Genomic DNA, 27,527 nt, shown 5'->3' with positions numbered 1-27,527 from the left:
TGTTATTATACTCAAGAAACACATCCAGACATGTTTTGAACTCATCCAATAAATTCTCCATAACAACTTCCTCTGACAGACAGTTCCATAGTCTCACTGCTCTTACAGTAAAGAATTCTGAACGGAGTCCCGACGCAGATGTGAATGAAGCCTAAGTTGGTTAAACTTCACCATCCTGAAGTTCAGAAGCTTTAAATATTTCCATTAATCCAACATCTAAACAAAATAGTCCTCGTTTTTTGTCAGGGTAGGAGTTGTTCGGTACCAAACTCAGTTAAGATCACAATCAAATCTACCATACCAACATACACTATATGGACAAATTCAGGTGTTTCAGTCAGTCAGAAAGAATGGGTCATTCTAAAGAGATCACTGAATTCCAGCATTGTCCTGTAATAGGACGTTACCGTTTTAACAAGTTAGTTCATGAAATTTCACAATCAACTGTGAGTAGTATTATTCCAAAGTGGAAGTGTTTAGGAACCATAGCAACATGGCCACAAAGTGGATAGCCACGTAAAGTTACAGAGCGGGGTCGTCGAGTGCTGAGGCGCATAGTGTATAAAAGTCCCCAACGCTCTACTTACTGAATTATTGAAAAGTTCCAAACCTCCTCTGGCATTAACGTTAACCCCCAGGAGCTTCATTGTATGGGTTTTCATGACTGAGCAGCTGCATGCCAGACTTACAACACCAAGCGCAATGCCAAGCGTCGGATGGAGTGGTGTGGACTCTGGAGCAGTGGAAACGTGTTCTGTGGAGTAACGCTTCTCCATCTGGCAGTCTGATCGATGAATGCCAGGAGAGCGTTACCTGCCTGACTGCATTGTCCCAACTGTAAAGTTTGGTGAAGGAGGGATAATGATATGGGGTTATTTTTCAGGGGTCGGCCCCTTAGTTCTAGTGAGGAGAAATCTTAATGTTTCAGCACACCAAGACATTTTGGACAGTTGTAGCTTCCAACTTTGTGGGGACAGTTTGGGGTTTGGCTTATTTCTGTTCCAGCATGACTGTGCACAAGGTCCATAAAGACATAGTTGGGGAAGTTTGGTGTGGAAGAACTTGCCTGCCCTGACCTCAAACCCATCCAACACCTTTGGGATGAACTAGAACGGAGATTGCGAGCCAGGCCCTCCCCTCCAACATCAGTGTCTGACCGCACAAATGTTCTTCTGGATGAATTGGCAAAACTTTCCACAGACACACTCCAAAATTTTTTAGAACGCCTCCCCAGAAGAGTGGAAGATGTTTTAGCTGCAAAGGGTGAACCAACTCCAAATTCATGCCTATGGATTTAGAATGGGATGTCATAAAAGCTTCTGTAGGTTAATGTGTGGGTGTCCCAATAGTTTTGTCCATATAGTGTATATTAGTGTAGTGCAATCTAAAATTACCATCACCTCCTTTCCTACTGGTGTTAAATTAGGATCAATGGCAGCCACGTAACTCAAAGCTCTACCTATACCTCCTTTAGCCCTCCTCTCCGTTTCCAATATCTCCACCTTTTTGATCATTTTCAAACCAACAGACAGAATCTTAAAGAGGGGATCACAAATAAAAATAATAGGTCCTACATATTTGAAGGCTTCCTTTTAAAAAACCATTGTATCTAATCAGTCAATCCTGCCATTTTTATATCTCATTGTATCGCTCATTCACTAGGACACAGTGTCTTTATATTTTTATATTGTCTTTCAGCCAGAAGGTGTTCGTATTACAAAAAATATCAAGTCAGTGACGCTGGAACCACAGGTCAAAGGGAAAGGTGAGCCATTTTCCTCAATTATGAACGATTAGTTTTCTATCTGGCTATCAAGAAGGGGACGCAGGGGGTGTAGAGTAATATATGACTGCAGGATCAGACTACCAGGGGTTTGTTTGTAGTCTGTAACTATGGAGACAAATTATTGTTTCTCCCCAACAGATGGTGTCCAGGAAGAGAAGGTGTCTGCACTAGATGAGAAAAACATTGTACCTAGGACGGATATTGAAACAATTGTGACCATTCAAGGTAAAAAAAAAAAAAACCTTGTTACTTATTGCACATGACCAAGATTCTCGTGCCCTGATGCTAAAGTGTATATTAGCCATAAGGGAGACCCAGACCAGCTATTAGCACTTATTGAGATCCACGAGTCCCCATATGATACACAATATATTGTAGACCGGGTGACCTGTAAGTTGACTCTCGTGCCTTAGGGCTTTATAGGAAATTTGCTCTTAAAATAAAAACCTAAAACAGTATAGGTAACAATGAACGTAAAGAAACAACAAGCTTCATATCAGTCTAAGAAGTGGTTGAGTAGCTTAAAGAGGACATTGAGAGGATCTACCATGAAAGACCTTCTTTGGAGAGGTTGGCCACTTTCTACTAAAATTTCTAAAAAGCCCAAAACGGCTGTATTGACACACAAGTATCCTAAACTACCCCATTGTTTGCCCCAGTACTGCATTTAAAGGTCCTCGGCACCCCCTGGTTCAAAGGTATAAACAATGGACGGTGGCAGTGAGCCCGTCTGTAGATCTCAAGATGGCAGCGGTTGTGTGATTTACCATCATGACTGCCTCCCCTGCTGCCCGCATGAGTTTATTGCATGCGCAAATACAGGAGATTCTGTTCAGGGCTGATGCAGAAGAGTAGTCAGCTGAGGAGGCGGTCATGTTGATAAATCACATCACCACCACTATCTTGAGAGCTATTGATAGGATCACCGTCGCCGTCCACTGTTTACACATCTGTACCAGGAGATTCAGGGACCTTCAAATGAAGCACAGAGGAAAGAAATGGAGGGTAGTTAAAGGGGTTGCCCAGGCATGGGGCGGTTTTTCATACTGATGAGATATCCACAGGATAAAACATCAGTATATGATCTTTCGGGGTCCGACACCCAGACGCTGCACCGATCAACAACCAATGCACAACTTCCGGTGCCTGGAGGCAGGCAGAACATCTGATTTGTGTGAGGTCCGGGTTTCAGACCCCACCAATCATGTAGTGATTACTGATGACCTATGTTGTTGATAGGTCATCAGTATGAAAATCTGCCCCCAACCTGGACAACCCCCTTAAGGGTGCCTGTTTAAGACATTTTAGAAATTGGCCAACCCCTCTAAATATTTAGTGGGCAGCTCCATACATCTCTTCTTTTTATAGAATAACATTTATTTCTGTCATTACATCTCAGCTCTTATAACAGTTATCATTTTCGGGTATTATGTCTCACGCCTAAAGTTATGTTTCAGGAAACCCAATCAGTCAAATGGTGGAAAAATCAGTTGATGGCTCTAATCTCAATTCTTTAATTGTTGTTCCACGTGGTTGTGGAGAGCAAAACATGATCACTATGACTCCTAGTGTGATTGCCACCCTTTTCCTTGATGCCACCGAGCAGTGGGAGAGGATTGGTCTGAACCGAAGAGAGGAAGCCATCAAGAACATCAGACTGGGTAAGTACAGAAAAGAAGAAAACCTTTAACAGTAGAGTCACAATGCAACTCAAGGACTTAATTTATCTGTTTTCATTGAAAATACAATAGACAAAATCCGAAAGAAATCTAGTCAGACGAAATATACAGGCAAATGTTTACAGATCTTTTCCCATTTATAAAACATAATTGAGTTGTTTGTCTAACGGCAGGTGATGATGACGTCATATCTATTCCAATTAAATGTGGAAAAATGATTTAAAGTACAAAGATAAAATATTTAGAAGATCGCCACCTGACCTCACCCCTATGTCACTATATACAGACTGTGGTAGTATGAATGAGGGAGGACTATTTAACCCCTTAAAGGGCGTTTCCAGCGCCTAAAAATTGTTGGCCTATCCCGAGGATAGGTCATCAATAGCTGATGGATCGGGGCCCCCCGCCGATCAGCTGTTTTGAAGGGGCCGCGGCGCTCGTATGAGCGCTGCTTCCCCTTCATTTCCCTTACTTGCTCACACTGTGAATCTTTGACACAGCAGCATCGGCGGTTCACATTATTACATTATCCCATTGAAGTCAATGGAAGAACAGGCTGCAATACCTGTGGACCGCCGCTATTTCCGTGTCGACGATTCACAGTGAGAAATGAACGGGAAGCAGCGCTCGTACGGCCCCTTCAAAACAGATGGTCCCGAGAGTCGGACCCCAACCCATCAGCTATTGATGGCCTTTACTGAGGATAGGCCATCAATTTTTAGGGTCTTGAAACCCCTTTAATGACCAGGCCTGGAAGGGCCTTAATAACCAGCTTAAGTTTTTCCTATTTGTCTTTCTGCATTTCAGCAGACGTAACCTTTTTTGAATTTTTAGCTAGCGTGACTGTAATTTATGGCATTGGGGTTTTTTTTTGCTTATTATCTTTTATGTCTTTCAAGTTTTACAGTAAATACCCTGTTAAATTAATTGTTCTTGCTATTATGGTTTTTTAGATATTAGATATTTTATACTAAAACTTCTTTCTCGGTTCTGCTATGGATCTCAAGTATTTGGTGATCACTTTTAAAGAGTATTATCAAAAACTTTATAAGTTTCAACTGGTCTTAAGGGAAACAAAGTTGGATTCATTTTTAAATAATATTGTTTCCAATATTCCAGTAGGCCACAAGAAGTCAAATCTATTGAAAGCGCTAATTGATCTCAAGGAGATCAGAGTAGATTTAGTTCAAGCTCCCAACAACAAGACTTCGGAACCTGAAGGCATTTTTAAAAATTTTTACAAAAACATCAAACTGCTTTGTTGCCGTTTTATAATCCTACCCTGTTAGAAGTATTCAGACAAAATAAGTCTCCCCCTTCGTGGGATGAAGCTAATATTATTTTAATATTTCCTTATATACCGATTCTTACAGGCCTATGTCCTTGATGACTGCTGATGCCAACGCTTCTGGCCAAAATTTTGGCTGGCCGGTTGGCAAAAGTAATTAAATCTATAGTACACCTAGACCAAGATGGCTTTATGCCGGGCAATTCCATCGGTAATATATTCCTGGAATGTATACTAAAATAAAACTTAACTCCAATGATGGGTGGGTCCGCTCCATACTGTCATTAGATGCATCTAAACCCTTTGACAGTGTCCTATGGACGGTGTTCAGACGGTTTGGGTTTCAGGACAATTTTATAAAGTGGTTAATAATTCTTATATTCCAACCCGAAGGCAAGTGTAAGAACAAAAAAAAACTTGTCTGAATATATTTAATTCAAAAGGGGTTGCCCCTAATACCTCATGTTATTTTCTATTATTTTAGAATTATTTTGGTGAGGAGTGATGTTAGAATTAAAGGCTTCAAATACGGTTTACATGAAAAAAAAATCTCCATGTACACCGATAATATCTCATTCTAGATCGACAATTTGTTAACATCATTGATGATGCTTTAGATATATTCAATAGTTACGGTAAATATTCAGGGCTGACAATTAACTGGTAGAAGTCACAAATTATGCCATTGGATAATGATGTACTTTTTCCTGAGAGCAACTTGTTAAAGATTCCCCCAAGAGATAGCTTTAAGTATTTTGGTCGGAATATTTCCGGAGACATAAATCAATATGTCTCCCATAAAAAGGTTATAATATGGAAACAGTTGCCTTTGGATATGGCTAAAAAAATGTTTCTTTGATGAAAATGGTTCTCCTTCATCAACTCCAGTTCCTACAATCGATATGTGGCGCAAACATGTCCTTTTAATAGCATTTTATCTATTAAAGCCCGTATATTTTCGAACGGCAGACTAAGGGAATGGTCAGCTGTCTGAATTCCTGTGTAATCTTCCCAACCCCCTGGGAGAAGAAATTATGTGATTATTGGAATAAGTGCTAAATTTTTTGGGGTTTTTTTCTGCTCAGGAGAGGTTGTATAGGGTGGGGGTTAATAAAAAAAAAAGTTTGCATTTCGAATAACCACTTGACCTCAAAGTAAATTGTTACTAAGTAAATACTAAAGGTTATGAGATACATTAAATAAAAACAAAAAGTTAACATGTTAGAGAAGGATCCCTTGGGATCCCGAAAATGTTTTTGAATTTCATTTTAAAAAAAATTGTCTTTCCCATATTCTTTTGTCATACTTTTAATTTAATCTATTATTTGACCATTTACAGAATGTTTCTACATTTAGAAATCTGTTCTTTATCTAGTTTCCTGCTTTTAATGTGGTGGCCCCAAAAACTGGCAAGTAGGACATAAAAATAATATTATCAAATATTAGTAGATGCGCTGTGTAAAAAAAGGAAGCAGTTCCATTTTCACTCTTGTAAATTAAATTACGGGTAATTTATAATTTTGGAATTTACAGAAAATAATAGATTTGTCATGTAGGATATATGGTCATGTGATAACAGGAATTCTCGATGAATAAGGATATTTGTACTGGAAAATAATTTCATACTTATCTTTGCAGGTTATGTACAGCAACTTGTCTACCGGAAACCAGACAGTTCTTACGCAGCTTTCAAAGAGAGGCCAGCCAGCACATGGTGAGCGCCATCTCTGTTGATGTAGGGTATTTATAGTAATTTGCTTTATCATAAATGATGGGCCAATTTCAAAATTTTAGTAGTCAGTGCCACACATATCACTTGGATAGGTCATCAATGTCTAATCATGTGTTACAGTGAGCATCTGTGTGAAAGCTCCCGGTCAAGAGTGTCACAGTATAGGAGAAAAGGGGCTTCATGACTTTACCTAGCGCTGTGGCCGCTCCATTCGGCAGATGAATCCCCCATCCATTAGAAATGTATATCACAGTGATATGCCATCAAGGTCTATGGTCGGAAAACCCTTTTGACCCATTTCGGAGGCTAGGAGGGAAAGGGTGGAGCAGGCTCACGGCCTGATCCCGATCCATAAGTTGCGTGTATCGGCTGCAGCATCTAAGCCGTTAGAAAGAAGGGGGCGATTGCGAATTGCCTAAAGTTGCCATGGCAGCCTGAGGCCTAATAAAGGTGCCCAGGTCCGCCATCTTTGTGTACAATACAGCCCTCACACCGCTCAATCGACGGAAAAAAACTAAAAAAGTTAAGGCTCTCAGAATATGGAGACACAAAACAAGTTTTATTTTTAACAATTTGTTTTTTCCTTGTAAAAGTAGTAAAACATAAAAAAATATTTCAATTTGGTATCGCCGTAATCATATTGACCCGCAGAATAAATGTAACATCTTGTTTTTACCATACGGTGAACGTCGCAACAATACATTTAACATGTTGTTTGTACCAGACGGTGAACGCCGTAAAAAAAACATTTAAGGAATCACTGTTTTTTTCCCATTCCACCCCACAAGTACATTTTATAGAACAATAAATGATGCCGTAAAAACCTACAACTCCTCCCGCAAAATACAAGCCCTCTTATGGCTATATCGACGGAAAAATACAATTTATGGTTTTTGGAAAGTGGGGAGGAAAAAACAAAAAAGAAAATGTGAAAAATGGCTGCAGTGGGAAGGGGTCAAGGGACAAATTATTATCTTCCTTTGCTGAATTACATTTTTGTCATTTTTAAGCATCTTCTGTGGAAGAAAAATTTTTCAGACAAATGCCAATGTTTAAATAAGTGAATGAAAATATTTTTTTCTCAAAATCTATAAGCATCTATAAATCAGTGACAGGGAGTGCTCACTATATCGCAATGAGCAGGTTGTATAGTCCTCGACCTGGTCTCATTTGAAGGTATACTGTGTGTAATGCTCAAAAAAAATCCGGTTAAATTGGAAATATTTACCTACCTTTTCTTACTGACCAGGCTAACTGCTTACGTAGCCAAAGTTTTTGCATTGGCTCAACCATTGGTGGACATTGAAAGCAATGTTTTGTGTGGAGCAATCAAGTGGCTGATACTTGAGAGACAGAAACCAGATGGATTGTTCAAAGAAAATGCCCCAGTTATACATCAGGAGATGGTGGTATGTATCTGCAGTCGGCTTCTTACAAATCAACTTGGGGGCTTATAGTGCTGTATAAAATATTCACTTACTAATTCTATTCCACATTGTTTTCAACCAGGGAGCAATCAAAGGAACTTCAGAAGATGTTGGACTTACAGCCTTTGTCCTCATTGCTATGCTGGAAAGTGAGAAGACCTGTAGTCCACATGTCAACGTGAGTATTTTATCTTGATTCTCTATCATGGAATCACAATCCGGTACATGCCCGATTTCATGTTAAATATGTCTTCATTATCTTTTTGCAGAACCTTAAGATCAGTATTGAGAAGGCCACCAGCTTCCTGCTGGGTCAGTTTCCGGGGCTCAATAAACCATACACCATAGCTATTACCTCCTATGCTCTTGCAATGGCTGGGGCAATAGACCATCCAGAGAAGCTACTTTCTGCAAATACAGGTACCTTGTCGAATACTTTCTATAGTCTTCAATGTGGCCTTTCGAGACATAAATAATGTCCTACAGTAGATCAATGTTTAAGAAGTCCAGATTTTAGGATCTTAAGTTAAAATTGTTATTGTCTTTAGAGAGGACAATTGGAGCGAGCATTTATTGAGTTGTGCTTTTTTATTTGGCACAATAGGCTATCAGGATGAGTTTTTTATGGTGGACCTTTTTCATTATCATAGTCTACAGAAGAAAAATCTAAGTGAATCATACAGTTGCCATCATCAATGTTTTTTATAGCTGACCTTCTCTTTTCTTCATAAGACAAAGTTTACTGGAATGAGCCAGATTCCCGTTTCATCACCATTGAAGCCACATCCTACGCTCTTCTGGCTCTCTTGCGTTTGAAGCAGTATGATCTAGTAGGACCAATTGTGCGCTGGATAAGCGATCAAAGATATTATGGAGCAGTTTATGGTTCCACGCAAGTAAGTGATGTCAATATTTCTGGGCTTATTTGGTGGGGTGAAGATGTCTTCTACATTGTACACGTTATATATATTCTTATTTGTTTTGTTTGTGTACTGTACATTACCTTGTTTCAAACATAGCTGCCCTTATTTTCTCTAGGCTACCATTGTGATGTTCCAGGCTTTAGCTCAATACCAGATAGACATCCCATCTGTAAATGAGATAGATCTGGATGTGATCCTCAGTCTCCCAGAAAGACAGGCTCCACTGAAGTACCGCATCAACTTAGACAATGCTTTGCTGTCGCGTTCGGCCGAGGTGAGCATTGGGGTGTTCATCATTTATCAACATGATGTCCTGCTTACATGAATAGAAGGAATGCTTTGTGTAAGCTTTGAAGATAGAGTGATGTACGCTATGGGGTGTTTACAGTGGTGCTGTGGAACATTATCTTCCACTTTCTTTGTCTTGTTGAAAATGTAATACGTGGTACTAACACATATAGGGTTGGCAAAGGTCTTCAGGTGGTTGTGTGATAGATCCCTTACACCCTCTAGGCTAAATGACTTGTATCCCACCTTTGCAGGTGGATTGAGGACATGTAATATAAGTAATTCCTACATTTAATGTATTCTCTAGAGGTTTATACAAATTTCATGTACTTTGGAGGGCGTCACCATCGTATATGAGCTTCAGGCCTAATGCACACGACCGTGTGTGCTGCCCGAGTCCTCTCCATGATCCATGGAAACATAGGACTTGTTCTGTCTTTCCATGGGTCGGGGAGTTGGGTCCGTTTTCACTGACCTGATTCACCCGCTAATGTGAATGGGTCCGTGAAAACTATCGGGTGCCACCCGGATGGCGTGAAAAACTGCCTGAGTGGCACTCAGTTGTGTGCAACTGGCCTAGAAAAATTATCGTCTATGCAGAATATTAATTTCATAACTTAATTTTATTACAGACCAGATTAAATAAAGAGTTTGTTGTGAAAGCCAAAGGCAAGGGACAAGGTACATTGACGGTAAGTTCGTATTTGAAGGTAAACCGTTACTAAACCTATACTATTCAATCTAACTATATTAATAGCTTATATAGCCAGGATGGTTCTATCCTTTCTGTAAAATGGTCACCTCCACTCCAAACTTGAAGTGGGAAATCGAGGTAGTTGCATTTGACACGCACCGGTAACCATGACAAGTGCTTTCAGATGTAAGTCCCATTATCGAATATTCTGCTCAATCTTCTAAACCACCTCTGGTCATATCCACAAAAACTTTTTAACAATACTCATTGTGGGGACTATAGTACCAGCCTCATAGTAATGCCAGCCATATAGCAGTGTCATACAGATGTGTCCACCCTTACCTTTGTTTGAATTTGGTTAAGGACTCCAATTTATCATTAAATAAATTCAATACAATATCGTGACATGATAGCAAATCCCTTGACAGGCTACAATTCACACCGCAGCCACTGGGTGGCCACACATACACACACACATAAAGTATAGACATCACGTGACAGTATCGCAAAATCATGTTTCTTTTCAACGCTGATCATCTCGCCACACACATCTCAGGATATGTTGAGATAAGAGGAAAAGTAAGGAAGGAGACATCTGTACTTATTGCAGTGCCCACAGTGCCAGGCTCGGAGTAAAGGACAGCACGCTTGCCTGTTCCCATTCTGTCCTGTTCTCAACTGATTGATACAAAACTAAAATGATCACTCCTGTCATTCTGTCGCCCTGAATTGAGAGGTATAAGAATCCATGTATATATATTTTTCAAGGGGTTTCCTGGTCCTAAGAATTTGATGGCCTATGCTCAAGATAGGCTATCAATATCTAATCAGTCGGGTTCCGACTCCCGGCACCCTCGCCGATTATCTGTTTGGAAGGGGAAAAGGCTGTAACACTGTAAACCCCCGCTACAAATGTATCGGCGATTGACAGTGCAAGCAGTAAAGGGGAGGAAGGGGAAGCAGCGCTTCAAAACAGCTGATCGGTTTGGGTGTCGGGAGTCGGACACCAACCGATCAGATATTGATGGCCTATCTTGACGATAGGCCATCAATTTCTTAGGACTGGAAAACCATTTTAAGTTCCATTCAGAGGAGGACACTGAAAAGAGGTCGCCGCATACCGAAATAAAAATGGATAATTTGGGGACCTCAATAAGATGCAGTGAAGCTGGTCAAATGATATAGGCAGTGGTGGTAATAACACAACTCTCCCAAGAGCAGATTTCACTGATAGACCTCAATATGTTACGGTAGGAGGAACTTGACAAGTTGGGATAGGTGATTTAGCTCCAAACCACCTTACCTCCCGGGCACAATGGAATATGGAATATTTAACATACATCAGGGGCTCCATTTACACTTGTAAAATAAAGGTAAACCCCAAAACCAGATTTGACTATGGGATTTTTTGCTCATTAATGAGTCAAACATTTAGACCAGCAGAAGGCCCTTTCCTCATTTTCAATATTTCTATTTTCCTCTAATGGTTCTTCAGGTTATGTCGGTTTACCATGCTCTTGTGACAGAGAAAGAAAAGGAATGCAAAAACTTTGATCTGTCAGTGACAGTAAAGGAAGAGCCGAATGGTAAGTGTACAGCCCGAAAATAAGTGCCCCTTGTCTCCAAACTGCATATCATCTTCATCTGAAATGTAGATTCAGTGACTCATTCTTCATGACAAGTAGTTTTATGCCGCAATATGTTTTGGGCCACAATAGAGGATAGTAGTACTATTTATGCAATGGGTTCCCAGTAGGGGCCTAGTGTAGATTGGGAATTGGGGCCCAATGTTAAATACAAGTATTGCATTTCTTGTTTTATTATATATTTTGCAGTTAGGAGTCCAGACGGTGCTTCCGCAACAGTATCGGTTGAGGTTTGTGCAAGGTAAGGAGATATCTCCTATATAAATTAATCTATTAAATTTCAGTAGCACAGTTGACCCTTAAGCAGGGGCGTAACTATAAGGGGCGCTGAGATTGCAGTCGCTTATAGGCTCTGGGACCTGAGGGAGCCTAAAAGGTTCCGCTGCCCTTTCTGAGGAAACCCGTACTATAATTGACAAGTGATAGTTGGGGCCCTGTTACAGATTTTGTGTTGGGGGCGCAGAATTTATGCCCTCAAGTTAAGCTATAATAACATTTCATTACATAAGGAGCATTGGAATCAACACATTAGGATCATATATACATTATTTTTAATCAAGATTATTTGCAATTTGCTTCATTTTTTATTTCAAAAAAATAGTTGCAAAAATCTACACACCCTGTAGAATACCTTTACCCAGAAAAAAAATTGTGTATAAAAGAGAAGAATATAATCTGAATTTCCTTAAAAGAGGACCAACAACCTCTCATGACATTTCTAATTTCAGTAAATACTTGTATTCCCCATAAAATTACAATTCTGGAACATATTTTCTTAGAACTCTGCATTGTACCGTTCCTCTGTTATTCCTTTTAGAAATGTATGAATAAATCGACAATTGGGTGTTACCAGTTGGGGGTGTGTCTCTATAAGTCTCACTCTGTCAGCACTGATTGGACACCGTAAGTCTGTTTAGAGACACACCCCCAACTGGTAACTCCCAGTTGTCAATTTATGAATACATTTCTCGGAGGGATAACAGAGGAATGGCACAGAAAATAATTATAAACTAATTGTAACTGAATTATTGTGTCCATTGTTAATAGTCTGATACCCGCTCATTAGGAAGCTGATGGTAACATCTAACAGCTGCTATCTATTATTACAGGCATTAGTAAGCATACCCATGCACCCGGACCTATAGTGGCATCAGATATCTGCAAGCCGCGTCCTAGATGTTTATTGTCATCTGCTAATAATCTCTTATTGTAATCTTTCTGTAGATATCTTAAGGACAGTGATGCCACCATGTCTATCATAGATGTTTCTATGATGACTGGATTTGCCCCAGATATTAGTAGTCTTAATAAGGTGAGATTATTGGATTGAAATACTTCTTTAACCTCATTATATTGTCCTTATGATAGAGATACAACTCATCTTATTCTTACTCACAGCTAATGAAGGGCGTTGACAAATATATCTCCAAATTTGAGATTAATAAGGATGCCACTGAGAAGGGTTCGCTCATCATCTACCTGGATAAGGTATGACGTGTCCGCTACTCTCAATGTCACAATGCTCATGGGCAATATGTATTTCTTTCTTCTTTCTAGTATCTGTGACCGTTAACACCAAGGACTCAAATCTGGTCATACATGGGTCATGTTTTAGCTTGAGTATCACATAACTGGTTTAATACCTAGTTTGTCCATACATTGGGTTTAGTGGATGGATGGATAGATGAATAGATGGATGGATAGATGGATAGATAGATAGATAGATAGATAGATAGATAGATAGATAGATAGATAGATAGATAGATAGATAGATAGATAGATAGATAGATAGATAGATAGATAGATAGATAGATAGATAGATAGATAGATAGATAGATAGATAGATAGATAGATAGATAAGTAATAGACATCTGGCATTAATACACATTCTTCAAAATATACATGAGGTTACATAGTTACATAGTTACATAGTTACATAGTTAGTACGGCTGAAAAAAGACACATGTCCATCAAGTTCAACCAAGGGAAGGGAAAAGGGAAGGAAAAATTTCTACACATAGGAGCTAATATTTTTTTGTTCTAGGAAATTATCTAACCCTTTTTTAAAGCCATCTACTGTCCCTGCTGTGACCAGCTCCTGCGGTAGGCTATTCCATAAATTCACAGTTCTCACTGTAAAGAAGCCTTGTCGCCTCTGCAGCTTGAACCTTTTTTTCTCCAGACGGAGGGAGTGCCCCCTTGTTTTTTGAGGGGGTTTTACAAGGAACAGGATTTCACCATATTTTTTGTATGTGCCATTAATATATTTATATAAGTTAATCATGTCCCCCCTTAGTCGTCTTTTTTCAAGGCTAAATAGGTTTAATTCTTTCAATCTTTCCTCATAACTTAAATTCTCCATGCCCCTTATTAGCTTCGTTGCTCTTCTTTGTATTTTTTCCAACTCCAGGGCATCCTTTCTATGAACTGGAGCCCAGAACTGAACTGCATATTCTAGATGAGGCCTCACTAATGCTTTGTAAAGTGGCATTATTACATCCCTGTCCCGCGAGTCCATGCCTCTTTTAATACACGACAATATCCTGCTGGCCTTTGAAGCAGCTGATTGACACTGCATGCTGTTATTGAGTTTATGATTTACAAGTACACCCAGATCCTTCTCAACAAGTGAATCCGCCAGTGTAGCGCCCCCTAGGACATATGATGCATGCAGGTTGTTGGTACCAAGATGCATAACTTTACATTTATCTACATTAAACTTCATTTGCCAAGTGGATGCCCAAACACTTAGTTTGTTTAAATCTGCCTGTAATTCATGAACATCTTCCATAGTCTTTGCCTACAACCTTAGTAGTGAAACACCATATATTCCAGATGCCATGAGATTTAATAATGTTAAGTATCTCCAAAATAGATACCATTTAAGACATTGCCTTTTTGTGGATGGATTTTGGAAAATTAGAGACTAAATGGTGGACATGTTTGTTGCTATTTTGGCCTCTAGTTAAATAATTAGCTATACCATTTGGTCAAAAGTATGTGGACTCTTGACCATCACACCTATATAAGCTTATTGGACTTCCCATTCTAAAAAAAACCATAAGGCTATAACAGCTTCTACTCTTCTGGTAAGATTTTGGGGTGTGAGTGTCTGTGGGAATTTGCACCCATTCAGCCAGAAGAATAGTCAGACACTGGTGTTGGGGAGAAAATCTGGCTCGCAATCTCCGGTCTAGTTCATCGTAACGGTGTTGGATAGGGTTAAGGTCAGGGCTCTGGTGGGCCTCAGAGGTTCCTCCACTCCAAACTCCTCACCCCATGTGTTCATGGAGCCCGCTTTGTGCACTGGTTCGCAGTCATGCCGGAGCAGGAAAGGGCCGAACCCCAAAGTCTTACCACAAAGTTGGAAGCTACAATTTTCCAAAATTGTATTGTATATTGTAGCATTAACATTACTCCTCACTGGAAATAAAGTGTCAAATCCTGAAAAACAGCCCCAGACCATTACCCCTCCTCCACAAAATGTTACCGTAGACACGTTCCACTGGCATCCACCAAACCCAGATTCCTCCATCAGACTGCCAGATAGTGAGCTGTCATTCATCACTCCAGAGAACACGCTGCTCCAGAGTCCAGTGATGGTCGTGCTTTACACCACTCCGGCAGACACTTCGCATTGTGCCTGGATCTCAGTCTTGTGTGCAGCGACCATGGAAACCCATTTTATGAAACTTTAGACACACAGTTCTGGTGCTGACGTCACTCCTAGAAGCAGTGAGGATCTCCATAGTGAGTGATACAACAGAGGATAGGTGATTTTTACACACCACGAGCATAAGCAATCGGCAGACTGAGTCTGTAAGTTTAAGTGGTATACCGCTTTGTGGCTGAGCTAACGTTACTCCTAGACACTTCAACTTCACAATAATATCACCAACATGTAAACGGGGAAGATCTGCCACATGTAAATGGGGCAGATCTAGAATATAATAATAGCACTGAGAGGTGATCGGGTCAGATGTTGCAGATTTTAATAGCACTTTCAGGTGACCAGAGCAAATCTAGCAGATAATAACAGCACTAACAGATGACCAGGACAGGTCTACCATATAATAATAGCACTTACAGATGACCGGGGCAGATCTAGGATATAATAATAGCATTTACAGGTGACCGGGGCAGCTCTAGCAGATACTAATAACACTTACAGGTGACCAGGAAAGATCTAGCAGATAATATTAGCACTTACAGGTGACCGGGGCAGATCTAGCAGATAATAATGGCACTTACAAGTGACCAAGGAAGATCTAACCGATACCAATAGCACTTACAGGGGCAGAGGTAGATCTAGCAGATAATAATAACACTTACAGGTGAACGGAGCAGATCTAGCTGATAATAATAACACCACAGAAAAAAGTGGGACATAGAATAAGATTAAAAACACAAAAAAAGGCCATACTCACAAATTGGGCAGGTAAAATCCCAGCAAGACACAGACAGGTCAAAAATGCTGCTGAAGGAAAGTGCTCAGGTGTGTTAAATAATAATAGCCACTCCCAGCCTTGAGGGGAGTGGCGTGTGGTGCATGGGATGTGTAGTAAAAAATAAATGAATTGTGAATAATGTGCAAGTAGTAATAATATGTGTGAAATATGGGGGGCAGTACTGAGTATAGTGCATAAATGAAAAGAAATGAATTGTGAATAATATACAAGTGGTGAATAACATGTTTAAAATATGTAAAATATAGGGGGCAGTACTGAGTATAGTGAATAAGGGTCAGGAATGTGAGTGATGCATGAAGTGTGGGTGCAGTGTGCGAAACATGGAGGGATAATGCATAAATCATGAGGCATAGCGTATATAGCCAGGTAGCAGCCAATTTGCAGCGCCATGTAATACATAGAGCGGGCTGCCCTGCTTGCTATGCCTAACAGCAACACACCATGCTCTCCCAGCATTGAAGACCTGGCTGCGTCCAAAAAGTAGTAAATGTAATGCAAGTAACCATGGAAAATACATTGGGTATTGGTAGTAATTTTGGCCAAAAGAATGCAAGCTCGCAATCCTCGTCACGGATCCCCGCACTTGCGAGTCCCTAACTGGAACTTTTCGTTCCAAACATGAAGCTACACCACAGAAAAAAGTGGGACATAATAACACTTACAGATGAATGGGAAAGATCTAGCCTATAATAATAGCTCTTACAGTGACCGGGGCAGATCTAGCAGATAATAATAACACTTACAGGTGACCGGGGCAAATCATCTAGCAAATAATAATAGCACTTAAAGGTGACCGGGGCAGATATAGCAGATAATAATAACACTTACAGATGACCGGGGCAGATATAGCAGATAATAATAACACTTACAGGTGACCGGGGCAGATATAGGAGATAATAATAACACTTACAGGTGACCAGGGCAGATATAGCAGATAATAACAACACTGACAGGTGACCGGAGCAGATCTAGCAGATAATAATAGCACTTACAAGTGACCAGGGTAGATCTAGCAGATCATAAATTTCACAAAGTGATTTGTGGCAAAGGTTTCATCCTATAACAGTGTCACGTGCAAAGTCACTGAGCTCTTCAGTAGGACCCCTACAACTACTATTGTTAGTTTAGAGAGATTGCATGGCTGTGTGCTTGATCATAAGTTTGCAATGGATGTGGCTGAAACACCTGAACTCAATGATTAGGGGGGTGTCCACATACTTTTGACCATAAAGTGTATATGTCGTATTAGTGTGTTATGTTTTTTATGCTCAAAGATCTCTCTGTCCTATCATTCACTGTGCCTCTCCATACTTGAAGCCCCCTCTGAGCCAAACAAATAGTTACAACCTTTTGCAAGTATTGGTTTAATAATATTAACTGGTCGGGCAGATTTCCAATTTAACGATTTTTCTGTAGATGGGGGGGGTCCTCAGAATAATTTCCTCTAGTGAACCCAAGTAACCTCAGTCCCACAGATTTTGCATTCATCATTAACCTCTTCGCGCTCAGCGACGGAATAGTACGTCGCGGGAGGAACGGTCATTTCGGCCGTCCTCCCGACACATACAGGAGCTGTGACAGCTGCTGTCTCGTACAGCAGTTGCCACAGCTCCTATAGCGGGGACCGATCGCTGTGTCCCCGCTGATTAACCCCTTGGAAGCCGTGTTCAATAGCGATCGCGGCTTCTTAGGAGTTAAGCTATAGTGGCCGGCGATGGTGGCTATGTCAACCGGATGCCTAACAATGGCGTCCGGCTATGCCATCGATGGAAGCCTAGTGGGTCCTGACTAAGTCAGGACCCACTATGCTTGCTGTCAGTGAGTAGCTGACAGCTCTAACACACTGCACTACGCATGTAGTGCAGTGTATTAGAATAGCGATCAGGGCCTCCTGCCCTCATGTCCCCTAGTGGGACAAAGTAATAAAGTTAAAACAAATTAAAAAAAAGTTGTGTAAAAATAAGAAAGTAAAAGTTTTAAAAGTAACAAAAGTAAAAATCCCCCTTTTTCCCTTATTAGTCCTTTATTATTAATAAAAATAAATAAATAAACAAATAAACTATAAATAATTGGTATCGCCGCGTCCGTAACGGCCTGAACTATAAAATTATTTTGTTATTTATCCCGCACGGTGAACGCCGTAAAAGAAAATAATAATAAACCGTACCACAATCACAATTTTTTGGTCACTTCACTTCTCAAAAAATGGAATAAAAAGAGATGAAAAAGTCGCATGTACCTAAAAATGGTGCTGATCGAAACTACAGTTCGTTACGCAAAAAAATAAGTCCTCGCACGGCTTTCTTGATGGAAAAATAAAAAAGTTCTGGCGCTTAGAATAAGGTAACACAAAAAGTGAATGATTTTTTACAAAACGTATTTTATTGTGCAAACTCCATAAAACATAAAAAAAAACTATAAACATCTGGTATCGCCGTATTCGTATCGCCCCGCAGAATAAAGTGAATGTGTCATTTATAGCGCACGGTGAACGCTGTAAAAAAATAGAATAAAAAAACAATAGTGAAATTGCTGTTTTTTTAGTCATCACGACTCTTAAAAATAAAACAAAAACTGATCAAAAAGCCGCATGCACCCCAAGAAAACTACAATGGATTCCTCAAGGGGTCTAGTTTCCAAAATAGGGTCACTTTTGGGGGATTTCCACTGTTTTGGCACCACAAGACCTCTTCAAACCGGACAGGGTACCTAATAAAAGGAGGCCTCATAATCCTCTAGGTGCTCCTTTCCTTCGGAGGCCGGTGCTTCAGTCCATTACCGCACTAGGGCCACATGTGGGATATTTTTCAAAACTGCAGAATCTGGGTAATAAGTATTGAGTTGCGTTTCTCTGATAAAACCTTCTGTTTTACAGAAAAAAATGGAATAAAAAGGATTTTCTGACAAAAAAATGTAAATATGTAAATTTCACCTCTACTTTGCTCTAAATTCCGGAAAACGGAGACCCCTATTAGACCGTTTCAGTGCCCGGTTTGCCCAAACATACACCCCCGAGAATTGTATTTCTATTGATGAGTCCTTGGTACATTTTAAAGGGAGGCTTCAATTCCGCCAGTACCTGCCGAGTAAGAGGGCAAGGTATGGCATGAAGATGTATAAGCTGTGCGAGAGTGCATCAGGGTATACCTACAGATTTAGGATATACGAAGGGAAGGACAGCAGTATTCAGCCCCCAGAATGCCCCCCTTTACTGGGAATTAACGCAAAAATTGTTTGGGATTTGGTGCACCCACTGCTGGACCAGGGTTACCACCTCTACCTGGATAATTTTTATACCAGCGTCCCACTCTTCAACTGCCTCGCTTCCAGAAGTACTGCGGCATGCGGCACGGCTAGAAGAAATCTGAGAGGCCCCCCTAAGTCTCTGCAGGGCAAACACTCAGAAGGGGTGAGAGCAGGGCACAATCTAGCAGCAACATATTGTGTGTCAAGTACAAGGACAAGAGAGATGTCCTTGTATTGACAACAATACATGGCCACACCAGTACCCATGTACCTGTACGAGGTACCAGTACAGAGACCCCCAAACCAGACTGCATCCTGGACTACAATAGGTGGACTTGTCAGATCAAGTCCTGAAGCCCTACAGCGCCATGCGGTGTGGTATAAGAAGCTGGCCGTGCACATCATACAGATGGCATTGTACAATGTGTACGTGCTATGTCGATGTGCAGGCCAGAGGGGAACTTTCCTGGAATTTCAAGAGGTGGTTATCAAGAAACAAATTTTTAGGGAGTAAGAAGAGGAGGCACCCAGTACTTCTGGAAGCGGGGCCACACGCATCGTACCAGGGCAACACTTTCCAGGAGAAGTTCCCCAAACTGGCAAGAAGGGAAAAAGTCAAAAGAGGTGCAAAGTCTGCTATAAGAGGGGGATAAGGAAGGACACAATATATCAATGTGACACGTGTCCCGAAAAACTAAGGCTCTGTATGAAAGAGTGTTTTAAAATGTATCATACATCCCTTGATTTTCAATCTACCCCAGTTTTACTTACCCTGACACACTCAGCACAGCTTATCCCCCTCATCTTTCTGCTCTGGGCCGTGCTGTGTGCCCAGGCAGCTGTTAACAGCCACATGTAGGGTATTTCCGTATCCGGGAGAACCCACATTACAGTTTATGGGATGTAGTTCACTTCTCGGGGGTTTCAACTGTACTGGTACCTCAGGGGCTTCTGCATACATGACTTCGCACCAGAAAATCCCTAGTAGGCTAAATAGTGGTCCTTTTCCTTCTGAGCCCTCCCATGAGCCAAAACTGCAGTTTATCACCACAAATGGGGTATTGCCGCACTCAGGACAAATTGGGCAACAAAACAGGGTATTTTATTTCTTGTGAAAATAAGAAATTTTGAGCCAAAACTACATTTTATTGTAAAAAATTTCATTTTTTTAAATTCAAAGCCAAATTCAGATAAATTCTGTGAAAAATCTGTGTGATTTAAATGGTCACAACACCTATAAATGAATTCCTTGAGGGGTGTAGTTTCCAAAATGGGGTCACTTCTGGTGGGTTTCCATTGCTTTGATACCTCTGGGGCTCTGCCAATGCGACATGGCACCCGAAAACCAATCCAGCAAAATCTGGACTCCAACAAACACATAGCGCTCCTTTCCTTCTGAGCCCTCCCATGGGTCCAAACGGCAGTTTATCACCACAAATGGGGTATTGCCGCACTCAGGACAAATTGGGCAACAAAATGGGGCATTTTGTTTGCTGTGAAAATAAGAAATTTTGATGAAAAATTACATCTTATTGGAAAAAATTTAATTTTTTTAATTTCACAGCCCAATTCAAATACGCGCTGTGAAAAGACTGTGGGGTCAAAATGGTAACAACAACCATAAATTAATTCCTTGAGGGGTGCAGTTTCCAAAATGGGGTCACTTTTGGGGGATTCCTGCTGTTTTGGCACCTCAACACCTCTTCAAACCTGGCATGCTGCCTAAAATATATTCTAATAAAAAAAAGAGGCCCCAAAATACACTAGGTGCTTCTTTGATTCTGGGGCTTGTGTTTTAGTCCACGAGCGCAGTAGGGCCACATGTGGGACATTTCTAAAAACTGCAGAATCTGGACAATACATATTTAGTAGTGTTTCTCTGGTAAAACGTTCTGTGTTACAGAAAAAAAATAGAATAAAATTGAAATTCAGCAAGAAAAATGAAATTTGCAAATTTCACCTCCACATTGCTTTAACTCCTGTGAAACGCCTAAAGGGTTAAAAAAAAACTTTCTAAATGCTGTATTGAATACTTTGAGGGGTCTAGTTTTTAGAATGGGGTGTTTTATGGGGGTTTCTAATATATAGGCCCCTCAAAGCCACTTCAGAACTGAACAGGTACCTTAAAAAAAATGCTTTTGAAATTTTCTTAAAAATATGAGAAATTGCTGCTTATGTTCTAAGCCTTGTAACCAAAAGAAAAATAAAATAATGTTCAAAAAATGATGCCAATCTAAATTAGACATATGGGAAATGTGAACTAGTAACTATTTTGGGTGGTATAACCGTCTGTTTTACAAGCAGTTGCAATTAAATTCAGAAAAATTCTATTTTTTCAAAATGTTCTCACAATTTTGCAATTTTTCACAAATAAAAACTGATTATATCAACCAAATTTTACCACTAACATAAAGCCCAATGTCTCACAAGAAAACAATCTCAGAATAGATGGATAGGTTTAAGCATTCTGATGTTATTACCACATAAAGTGAAATATGTCAAATTTGAAAAATGGGCTCTGAGCCTTAAGGCCCAAACTAGGCTGCGTCCTTAAGGGGTTAATAAACATTTTTACTGAACACCCAGAAAAATATCCCATCTGTACTATAGATCAAGATATAAAAACATATATACTGTCAATTTTTATTACGGTAGTTCCTCAATGATAAATTAACGTTTCTTCTAATAACCTGGACAGGTCTCACACAAAGAAGAGGAATGCATTAAATTCTATGCTCACCAGATCTTCAAAGTTGGTCTCATCCAACCGGCATCTGTCACTGTTTATGACTATTACACCCCCGGTAGGTAATATAGAGGATTTTTCTATTGACCTTATATGTGAGTGTCACATGTTTGTAAATTTCTATTTCACTTCCTATCCCTTTGTAGAAAACCGTTGCACTAAATTCTACCATGTGGACAAAAACAGCAAGTTATTGGGCACGATCTGTCAAAAAGAAGTGTGCCGATGTGCCGAAGGTAAGTTCCCAAATAACTAATGTGTTAGATAAGACATAGTAGAAACAAAGTATTAAGGGAGTTATGTTACCTACTGTATGTATACAATACATGGGATATGTATACACCACTAAAAAAGTAAAATTATAAACTATCAGAAAGCTCCAAGACTTGATTTATATTACCTGTTGTAAAATGTGAAATTCCTAAAATTCCTAAAATTATATGTACAAGTGTTAGGTGGACAGTGGGTGTGCGTGTGTGCGTGTGTGCGTGTGTGTGTGTGTATATATATATATATATATATATATATATATATATATATATATATATATATATGTAGTTTAAATTTGTTGTGCCATAAATGACCACCATGAAATATCAGTCAGGGAAGTTATAAGAATCTGTTCAATGGGGGTCATTTATTCCAAGGATGGTCATCAATAAGGGAGTGGATATGTATTTGAGGTCAATCACTGTTATCATGAATTTTGAACAATGCCTGGTAACCATATAGGTAAAAAATATGGGTAAAGCCTCTGGTTGAAATAGACAAACATGTGGTTAGATATATCAGATCATATTTCACACTCTACAAGCATTGATTCAATCTAGAACACTAGAAGGAGGGAGGGTTCTATCACTGTGATTTAATGCTAGGCAGAGCTGTGAGAGGGAGGGAGGAGCACCCTCTGGGTGACCAGATGACAGAGAAATAAGCTTCATGAGAGGTAAAATGGCTGATAATGGTAGCGGGCAGATAGCTACTTCCTGTCTAGGAAACCCAGACCAGTAGATGTCTTGCGCCAAAACTACTGACCTTACAAGAAAGACAGCATACAGTTACTTCACATAAGGAGCACATGGGAGGTATGTTTTAAGGTAGAAGACCATCACATTTTTAGCAATAAACTTCTAAACCTTCTAAAATTGATTTCTTATGGATTTTGTCTTCTAGAGAATTGTTTCTTGCAGCAACAGCTGGAGGGTAAAGTTGATGCAGCAGATCGATTGAAAAGAGCATGTGCACCAGGAGTAGACTTTGGTGAGAAGCAGAAACTTTCATCTTAAAACACAAATATCAACTCCATCTATACGGACTTAGCAGGCGGAAAGTTTGCTTTTGACATTTACTGACATGTAATAAGCATTAGATAGTAAAACGCCTTGTTTTCCATGTTGAGGTCACCAGTTGGCTCCTTGCTGGCGTAAATATGACGGGGGCAGGTGACCCATCCATTATTAAAAGTCATATTAGCAACTTCATGTTATTTCTTCTGTTTGTAGTATACAAGGCCTACCTGGAGGAAATACAAAAGAATGAAAACTATGATAACTACGTGATGAAGATAATCGTTGTGATCAAGGAAGGTAAATACCGGAGAAGACAAGTGTCTCTGTGTGTGTGTGTGTGTGTGTGTGTGTGTGTGTGTGTGTGTGTGTGTGTGTGTGTGTGTGTGTGTGTGTGTGTGTGTGTGTGTATATAATAACTATGACCTGTACATGATATTCTATAATGCCAATCACATATGTGATAAATCCAAGAAAATATGATCGACTCAAGCACATGAAAGTTATAGAGAAATGTACAAAATTTTATTGAAATAAAAACATGAAACAATTAAAACTGGAACAGGGAATGAGTCACTCAATAAAAAGACATCAAATCCATCACACACCGGATATGAATATTACGTAAGTATGTAAGCAGTATACATGCCTATAGATATGCTGAAAGATATAAATGTTACGTAAGTATATAAGCCGTATACATGTTGTTGAAACAGCAAGAGAGGGTTGTGTATATACTCATGCAGAGCTGTGTCTAATGGAGCCGAAGTAAGTTGTGACAAAAAAGTAATAAAATGTCCAGCATGCAATCCAGCACACCTATGTAAAGGTATGTGACAACAATTACGTATAAGTGTATAGGTGCAGTAGTTGTCTGGATGAACATAGAGGGCTAGCAAAGGCCATAGCCCATAATGTGAATACTGAAAGATAAGCACTGGAGTGTTAAACGTACAATGTACATGGGCTCACAAAAAAGACAGAGAAAAGACAAGAGAAACTCAATTGCAGCTCTCTAACAGGGAGGAAATGTAAGACATACCGGTAGACATGGTAGAGGCGTGAAAGAGATGTCTGTACCCGACGCGCGTTTCGGCAACTGCCTTCGTCGGGTACAGACATCTCTTTCACGCCTCTACCATGTCTACCGGTATGTCTTACATTTCCTCCCTGTTAGACAGCTGCAATTGAGTTTCTCTTGTCTTTTCTCTGTCTTTTTTGTGAGCCCATGTACATTGTACATTTAACACTCCAGTGCTTATCTTTCAGTATTCACATTATGGGCTATGGCCTTTGCTAGCCCTCTATGTTCATCCAGACAACTACTGCACCTATACACTTAGGCTGGGTTCACACGACCACATTAACGTCCGTAATGGACGGACGTATTTCGGCCGTAAGTTCCGGACCGAACACAGTGCAGGGAGCCGGGCTCCTAGCATCATAGTTATGTACGATGCTAGGAGTCCCCGCCTCGCTGCAGGACAACTGTCCCGTACTGTAATCATGTTTTCAGTACGGGACAGTAGTTCCACGGAGAGGCGGGGACTCCTAGCGTCATACATAACTATGATACTAGGAGCCCGGCTCCCTGCACTGAGTTCGGTCCGGGACTTGCGGCCGAAATACGTCCGTCCATTACAGACGTTAATGTGGTCGTGTGAACCCAGCCTTATACGTAATTGTTGTCACATACCTTTACATAGGTGTGCTGGATTGCATGCTGGACATTTTATTACTTTTTTGTCACAACTTACTTCGGCTCCATTAGACACAGCTCTGCATGAGTATATACACAACCCTCTCTTGCTGTTTCAACAACATGTATACGGCTTATATACTTACGTAACATTTATATCTTTCAGCATATCTATAGGCATGTATACTGCTTACATACTTACGTAATATTCATATCCGGTGTGTGATCGATTTGATGTCTTTTTATTGAGTGACTCATTCCCTGTTCCAGTTTTAATTGTTTCATGTTTTTATTTCAATAAAATTTTGTACATTTCTCTTTAACTTTCATGTGCTTGAGTCGATCATATTTTCTTGGATTTATCTTGTGTCAATTGTTGATCGATGCACCAAGTTTACCTTGGTTACTACCTAGGACTTAACACAGTAGATTCTTAGCAACGTTGCTTTACATTGAACAATACTCTGTGTTGGTATCCTTTCTGTTGGTATCTTATTGGTATACAATCACATATGTGGTATCATTTACATGGTATATAAAGATGAATTATTCTACATAACAATATTCGCTTCCTTACCCCCATATAAGAAAATAGGGGTTGTAGTAAAGATTTATATTGTACCCAATGTCTTATATGGGTAAAATGTGTTTTGTTTTTTTTTATAGAAATTGTCGATTAGTCATTGAGGTAAATTTTTGCAGTTTTATTGCTAGTGGTATGTAAATCGAAGCTGAACAAGACTGACTTTTAGATAGACTCAAGTTATTTCCAGGTTATAACACTGATGGCCTATCCTTAATATATAAGCCATGAGTGCGTGATGGGTGGGGATCCCTCAGACACCCCCCAATCCGCAGAACAAAGGGGCCATAATGCTCCAGTGCATGTGGTTGTGACTGGTAATGCAGCTCAGCACTATTCAAATAAATGGGTCTTTGCTGGGGCTATGCTGCAGTACCAGACACAGCCACAAGTATAAAAGCATAACTATGTCTGTTTGAGCTTCTTCATTCTGCTGATCGCTGGAGATCCACACCTACAAACAGACAACGATTGACCAAGCGTGAAAATGGGAAATAATTATGTGCAAATTACTTGTATATGTGATTCCCATTGTGTAAAAATGTTATTTTCCATGTTGTGTTATGTTATTAGGTACGGATGAAAATGTTTTAAACAAACAGAAGAATTTTATCAGTCATATAAAGTGCCGCAAAGCCTTAGATCTGAAAGAAAAGCGCGATTACCTGATCTGGGGAGTAAGACTTGACCTTTGGGATCAGCCATCTGGGTGAGTGTTATAATCATTACTAGTATAACAATAATTATCACTTACTATGTGATTACATAAGCTGAATGACTTTGTAAACACATTACATTATTGATCTTGTACTTATCCTGAGTTCCAGCCTGTATTATACTCCAGAGCTGCACTCAAAATTCTGCTGGTTGTTATTGGAACAATGGGGAAATCAATGTGATTGTTGCCAGGCACAAACATGAGAGCTTATCTGAGCTCCTATACTAAAGGGGCACCGTTAGTTTCTACTACATAAGATTTCTGTACAGTGTCTGGTGTAAAGACACCAAAATTCAAATTATCAGAGGATCTGGTCGAACTGAAGAAGCAAGGGATGTTGGGGTATAATCTTGTCACCAGACTTTCCCTTAGCTTCACTCTCATAATACAGTGGGAAAGTTAATTTTCCCTACATCCGATTACTACAGCCTGTACCTGGTGTAAAGTCTACGCTTACTAGAATGCAAATGATCAGCTCTGTGCAGACACTGAACAAGCAGGCAATATGGGGAGATTTCAGCTGCGATACCTTAAGAACTGTGACTGCAACTCTAGACTATAGTACAGGCTGAAGCGATTATGCCATATTATAGGCCCGTCGCTGTGTCTGATGTAAAGGCTACACTTACCAGAATGCAAATGACCAGCTCTGTCCAGACACTCAACAAACAGGGAATATGGAAAGATTTCAGCTGTGATGCCTACTGGATTGTGACTGCAGCTCTGAACTATAATGCTGAGTTCACACGGGGCGGATACGCTGCATAAAGTTATACTGCGTATCCGTACTGGTGGCTCTAGGGAATCCTGGGCGAAAAACCGCACCAAACTGTGGTGCAGTTTTTCGCCCGGAATGTCTGCTGCGGAAAACTGCAGCATTTAGCCGGCCTTCTAGTAGGCCAAAGTCCTAGGATGACGTTTTGATCCCAGGAGACCATTGCAGCCTGTGATTGGCTGCAGCGGCGGTCACATGGGATGAAACATCATCCTAAGAGGGCAGCCCTCTGATGTCGTCCATGACAGCCTCCTGGGATGACATTTCATCCCATGTGACCGCCGCTACCGCCTGTGATTGGCTGCAGCAGTCACATGGGATGAAACGTCATCCCAGGAGGCCGGCCTGGAGGAAGAAACACAGACTTCTATGTAGAGTTAGAGCTAGAGTTGCGTTTTTTGCGGCAGAATCGCTGCAATCTCTCAAAAATGCAACATCTTCTATTTGTTGCGGGTTTTACCTCCCAGTGAATTCAATGGGGAAATCCCGCAACATATAAGCAGCATTTACGCAAATACAATTGACATGCTGCGGAATAAAAC

At 40.2% G+C, this 27,527-nt stretch overlaps 1 protein-coding gene across 1 annotated transcript in view; it reads left to right on the top strand.

The window, feature by feature from the left end:
• Positions 1 to 27,527, top strand: part of LOC142750233 (A.superbus venom factor 1-like) — a 55,153-nt gene that overhangs the window by 27,062 nt on the left and 564 nt on the right. The window contains exons 22-40 of the mRNA XM_075859170.1: positions 1,699 to 1,765; positions 1,925 to 2,011; positions 3,244 to 3,447; positions 6,392 to 6,467; positions 7,735 to 7,894; positions 7,995 to 8,090; positions 8,182 to 8,332; positions 8,645 to 8,808; positions 8,951 to 9,109; positions 9,756 to 9,815; positions 11,313 to 11,403; positions 11,653 to 11,704; positions 12,688 to 12,775; positions 12,862 to 12,951; positions 21,877 to 21,982; positions 22,071 to 22,160; positions 23,098 to 23,184; positions 23,427 to 23,510; positions 26,066 to 26,201. Of these exons, the coding sequence (XP_075715285.1) occupies positions 1,699 to 1,765; positions 1,925 to 2,011; positions 3,244 to 3,447; positions 6,392 to 6,467; positions 7,735 to 7,894; positions 7,995 to 8,090; positions 8,182 to 8,332; positions 8,645 to 8,808; positions 8,951 to 9,109; positions 9,756 to 9,815; positions 11,313 to 11,403; positions 11,653 to 11,704; positions 12,688 to 12,775; positions 12,862 to 12,951; positions 21,877 to 21,982; positions 22,071 to 22,160; positions 23,098 to 23,184; positions 23,427 to 23,510; positions 26,066 to 26,201 (2,048 nt within the window). The remainder of the gene's footprint in view (positions 1 to 1,698; positions 1,766 to 1,924; positions 2,012 to 3,243; positions 3,448 to 6,391; positions 6,468 to 7,734; positions 7,895 to 7,994; positions 8,091 to 8,181; positions 8,333 to 8,644; positions 8,809 to 8,950; positions 9,110 to 9,755; positions 9,816 to 11,312; positions 11,404 to 11,652; positions 11,705 to 12,687; positions 12,776 to 12,861; positions 12,952 to 21,876; positions 21,983 to 22,070; positions 22,161 to 23,097; positions 23,185 to 23,426; positions 23,511 to 26,065; positions 26,202 to 27,527) is intronic.

Source organism: Rhinoderma darwinii, chromosome 3 (assembly GCF_050947455.1).
Source record: "Rhinoderma darwinii isolate aRhiDar2 chromosome 3, aRhiDar2.hap1, whole genome shotgun sequence".
NCBI lineage: Eukaryota > Metazoa > Chordata > Amphibia > Anura > Rhinodermatidae > Rhinoderma > Rhinoderma darwinii.
Note: the sequence above shows the minus strand (reverse complement) of the source record. Positions and strands in the feature narration are given on the sequence as shown.